This window comes from Ipomoea nil, unplaced genomic scaffold (genome assembly GCF_001879475.1).
Source record: "Ipomoea nil cultivar Tokyo-kokei standard unplaced genomic scaffold, Asagao_1.1 scaffold2791, whole genome shotgun sequence".
In the NCBI taxonomy this organism is placed as follows: domain Eukaryota; kingdom Viridiplantae; phylum Streptophyta; class Magnoliopsida; order Solanales; family Convolvulaceae; genus Ipomoea; species Ipomoea nil.
In genome coordinates, this window is record NW_017619219.1 from 2,198,421 (window position 1) to 2,203,456 (window position 5,036).

Sequence of the window (5,036 nt, forward strand, 5' to 3'; positions counted from 1 at the left end):
ATAATAATAATAATAATAATAATAATAATAATAATAATAATAAACAAAAAAAAAAAATCAATAATTTTAATTCGTAAATTATTTTTCTCAAGTACATATAGTCACTCTCCTCTCCTCAACTGAAAATGACTGCAAGCAACATGTGGTCTACCTATATCTCCCCCCTTCACCCCACCACTCATATATAATATAATCTTTAAAGCCCATTATATGCGTGAATGTATCTTTCTGTGCGTTTGTAACATGTGTTTCGTATATATAGGAGAGATCAGATAAACATCTACACGTACCCCCACTCAATGCAATAACTCATCACATCTCTCTCTAGCTATCTCCCTCTTATTCACTTCATTTCTAGCTTCTCTTCGCTTTGCTTAGCTTGCCCCTCTCTCTCTCTCTCCCTCTGTTTATCTTTGTCTCTATCTCTAATGGTGGATCATTACCAAACTGTGTGCGCTATGTGCGGCGACGTTGGCTTCCCTGAAAAGCTCTTCCGCTGCTCCAAGTGTCACCGCCGCTTTCAACACTCGTATGCTTCTTAACTCGATCATTATACTCACAGTTCATGATCAAGCTAAGTACCAATTGAATTGATTTCATTAATTTTTAGGTATTGTAGCAACTACTACTACTACAGTGAGCAATCGGATCCGGTGCAGGTGTGTGATTGGTGCCAAAGCGAGCAAAGGAGCTGGAAGCATGGCGGCGGCGGCGGCGGTCCTTCGAGGAGGTTAACCGGCAGAAGTGATTCGGGGACCAACCGGTCGCAATATTCCGGTGACAAAATCAAACAGCACGACCGAGAAGAAGGCATGGAAAAGTCACCTGGGAAGAACCCTGCTGGTGGCGCTGCGTCGTCTTTGCCACGGACCCCTACTCGCCGGTACAAACTTCTCAAGGATGTTATGTGTTGAAGACTAGCTAGCTTAATTAATTAGAAACATATATATATATATATATATATATATATATATATATATATATATATAAAAGTTTTAGGTTTTTGTGCGGACTGTATTTCTACTACCTCGTGCAATCACTCACCATTAGGTACCCATAAATAAATCATAAAGTGTTCAGAAATACACCATTAGATGTAATGCATTTTGTGGTGTATTGATGCGGTTCATTGTGGTGTATTTCTAAATACTGTATGGTATATTTTTACATACTTAATGGTGAATCCGATTGCACAAAAAATACTATCCGTATTTGAATCAGTATATGTAATTAAATGCGACCACTTCACCTGTGAGATCATACTGACTTGTACATGAATGTACACAATCTATCTTGAAACATTTTCACATATATATATATATATATATATATATATATATATATATATATGGATGGTTAGTTTGTGGAATGCTATAATAACAAACCCGACTTGTTCCCATCTTCTAATTGCTAGCACTAATTGCTAGCAAGTAATCATAAGATTAGTGTTTTATTTCTTAAATGTGTTTTTTCAACTTACTATACATACAATACATATACATATATATATATATATATATATATATATACATATTTATTTATTTATGCTTCCTAGTGTAACCCTGCTTAGCTAAATTTGGGGCAAGGAAAACGTTTGTACATCTGCAACTCTCTTGGTATAGCTTTGATCAAACCAATGGTTTTTCCAAAAATCGAGTTTAACCCAACATATATGTTATTAGTGTCCTATTCCATAAATTTAGTGAAATTATTTTTGTTATTTTTTTTAAGTGACTAAGAAACATGTAAATATTATCTGAGAATGTCTACTGGTAAATCAATTATTTAACAAATTTATAATTGTTTGGTCTAAACTAAAAATGCTTATCAAGTTAATAGTCTGATCAATTTAATTTAGATTTTTTTTTTTTTGTAATTCATGTATATGTATAAAGACACCGGAATATTTATAAGATTTTGACAATGTTTGGTAACATAGTTAGTTTATCAGCCAATTCTGGCTAGTTTGATCAATATTAACTGTTTGACTTGGTTAAACAACTAATATGATCGTTTGATTAATTAGTTTTTTGTAACAACTTATTGCTCTAAAATGTTAAAATTTAAAAATTTATTCAAATTAATTTTTTCGAACAACTTTATGAAAAATCATTTTGCATGTAATCAGTTATTAGCTACCCGTTAATTTACCAAACATCTTTCTACTGTCAGTAGTTAAATCTACTAATTCAATAAGCTAATAGCTATTTATTACCAAACACCCCCTTTATAATTAAGTGCTATAGAATTCTACTTCATGGATTCCTTAATTATCTCTATTCTTTTATTTTTACTTTGTTATGTGGCTAGCATGATAAATTATTTTCATTATATAAGTCCATAAAAAATGTCAAAACATGAAAATTTTAAAGGAGGTAATAAAAGTGAGTAAAATTTAAGAATAAAAGTAGTGGTATATAGTCGAGTCGTACAAGCACGTAAATATATGTGTATTGATCTTGACTTCTAAGCCCTTGCTTTAGTTTGTCTTTTTCTTTTTTGATGTGCCCCTGTAAGGTTATTTTTTTAATTATATATATTTGTTACATGCATGAAAAAATGTGCCATTGAACAAGGAATTAAATGTGGTTGTGATGAGAAGGAATTGATGCAATAAGATTAGGACAAACCTTAAAATATTATTTGTAGGCGAGGGTGTACTTAAGTGTTAAGGAGGCAATCAGTAATTGGGATTCACTAAACAAGTATATTGTCTTGAGCAACCTAGATTTCTTAAAACAGTAGGATTCTTGTTGGGGATTGTCTCTGTCACTGTCATTGTCACGTGGGGGGTTTATCATTTATGTGGTGGAAAAGTTGCACCGTCTCTCTCTACTTTCATTGATTTGTTGAGGAGAATTCAATGCACTTTTAATTTGCAGTTTGGTTCTTTTGAAAATACCACTAATGCAAAAATCCACTGCCTAGACATTTGGCGACCCTCGGTCGAGGCGAATTATTTCTTGGGTGGTCGTCTAGGCGCCAGACTTGATTGAGTTAGCAGTAAACTCGATCGAACCAAGTCAAGTTAATTCGTCTAATTTAACAAGTTAAGATCGAGTTAATTCGGTCGAGTCTGTCTTGCTAATTTTTTAAATTTTATATATATATATATATATATATATATATATATATATATAGTGAAAGGTTCCCGTGCGGTTGAATGCTCCCCGTACGGTTGTGCGGTTATTAATGTGCGTGAGATTTGTACTCAATGTGCGTGAGTGTTGTGTCTAATGTGCCTGAGATTTGTACTTAATGTGCGTGAATGTGTAAAATGCAGCAGAAAATATGGATATCAGCTTCTTCCCCATCCCCAGTACCTGCACTCTGTGAGTTGCTTCAGAATAACTTCGATTATTGGGTTGCTCATAATTTGGTATGGAATATGCTGGCGACATCTGAGATGGTTGTTGATGCTCTTTTTGTTCTATCCAAGATGAAAGATTTGAATCTTCAAGTTTCAATAACGACATATAATAGTGTGTTGCTCTGCTTTACTGATATTTACAATGAAATAAAAGCTTCCCAAAGTGAATACGCAAATTCTATCCTTATCAATGGTCTATGCAGACCGATCTTGGTGCGAGAATCTGGAACTTCTGTTGTTTGCTTCAATTCCAGATTGTTGAAAATTCTCTTATTACTCACGCACATTAAGCACAAATCTCACGCATATTAGCACAATACTCTGGCACATTAAGTACAAAACTCACGCATATTAACATGACGCACATTAAGTACAAATCTCAAGCATATTGAGCATAACACTCACGCACATTAAGTATAAACCTCACGCACATTAATCCACCGCACAACCGCACGGGAAGCAACAAATGCACCTGATCCCTTCCCTATATATATATATATATATATATATATATATATATATATATATGTATGTATATATATATATGTATATATATATGTATATATATATATATATATGTATATATATATGTATATATATATATGTATATATATATGTATATATATATATGTATATATATATATATGTATATATATATATATATATATATATATATATATATACATGATTAGGTTCCTATGTGAATCATGCTTCCCGTGCGGTCGGTGCAGATTGCACCATTAAGTATACATAAATGTACCATAAAATGTCTGAAAATACACCATTATGTGTGGTGCATTTTTTGGTGTGTGGTGCATTTTGTGGCATTTCATTCTGGTGCATTTTCAAACACTGTGTGGTGCATTTATGCATACCTAATGGTGCAATCCGCACCGACAGCACGGGAAGCACTGTTCACACGGGAAGCACTATTCACACAGGAATCAAAATCTATATATATGACGACCACCACACATGCACTATTTTTTAAAATAGTTAGCTGCGTACGAGTTAGGCGCTACTTTACCGTTCGACTAGCACCTAGCACCTACTGCAACCATGAAAAATACTATTTTTACTCTTAAATTTTACTCTCAACTTTTACTTAGCTTCACAAAATTTTAGTGTTGATATTTTCTTTAGAGTTTACAGGATGAAGATAATTAATCATCTATTATCACAACAAAGAGTAAAAAATAATAGAGTAAAAATAAAAAGTACATGTACAAAACTCGTTCCTTTATACCTAAGAATTCGTAGTACTTAAAGCTCGTAACTTTTTTGCTTCTTCCATGGGGAGGGTTTATATGAGGATAGGTCCTTTTTGTGTGCAAAATATATAGATGAAAAAGTGTATTAAGTAAAATTGTATAGAATCATGAGTAATTTCAAAAAAAAAAAAAAAAGAAGTAAAATTGTATAGTGTATATATAAAAGTTTATTATGAAAAAGAATATCATGTAAAATTAAAAAGTGTATTTGTTGTTGAGTAGCACATTCATGTATTGTAGTGTGCACATGTTATTGAGTATGGTAATTTTGCGCAGTCCACATTTACATGTTTTATAGGGAGGCTTATTTTTATTTATCTAATCCATCTCTTTGAAGGTATTAATTAGGGGTGAACATTTCGGTTTAGATTATCCGAATTGAAATAAATTGAACC

At 32.6% G+C, this 5,036-nt stretch overlaps 1 protein-coding gene across 1 annotated transcript; it reads left to right on the top strand.

Moving 5' to 3' along the window:
- The first annotated feature begins 225 nt into the window (after nucleotides 1–225).
- Nucleotides 226–953, top strand: LOC109157631. The gene is made up of 2 exons (XM_019305482.1): nucleotides 226–529; nucleotides 611–953. The coding sequence occupies exons 1-2, from the start codon at nucleotides 429–431 to the stop codon at nucleotides 912–914; spliced, it is 405 nt and encodes a 134-aa protein (XP_019161027.1). The 5' UTR covers nucleotides 226–428; the 3' UTR covers nucleotides 915–953.
- Nucleotides 954–5,036: the final 4,083 nt, after the last annotated feature.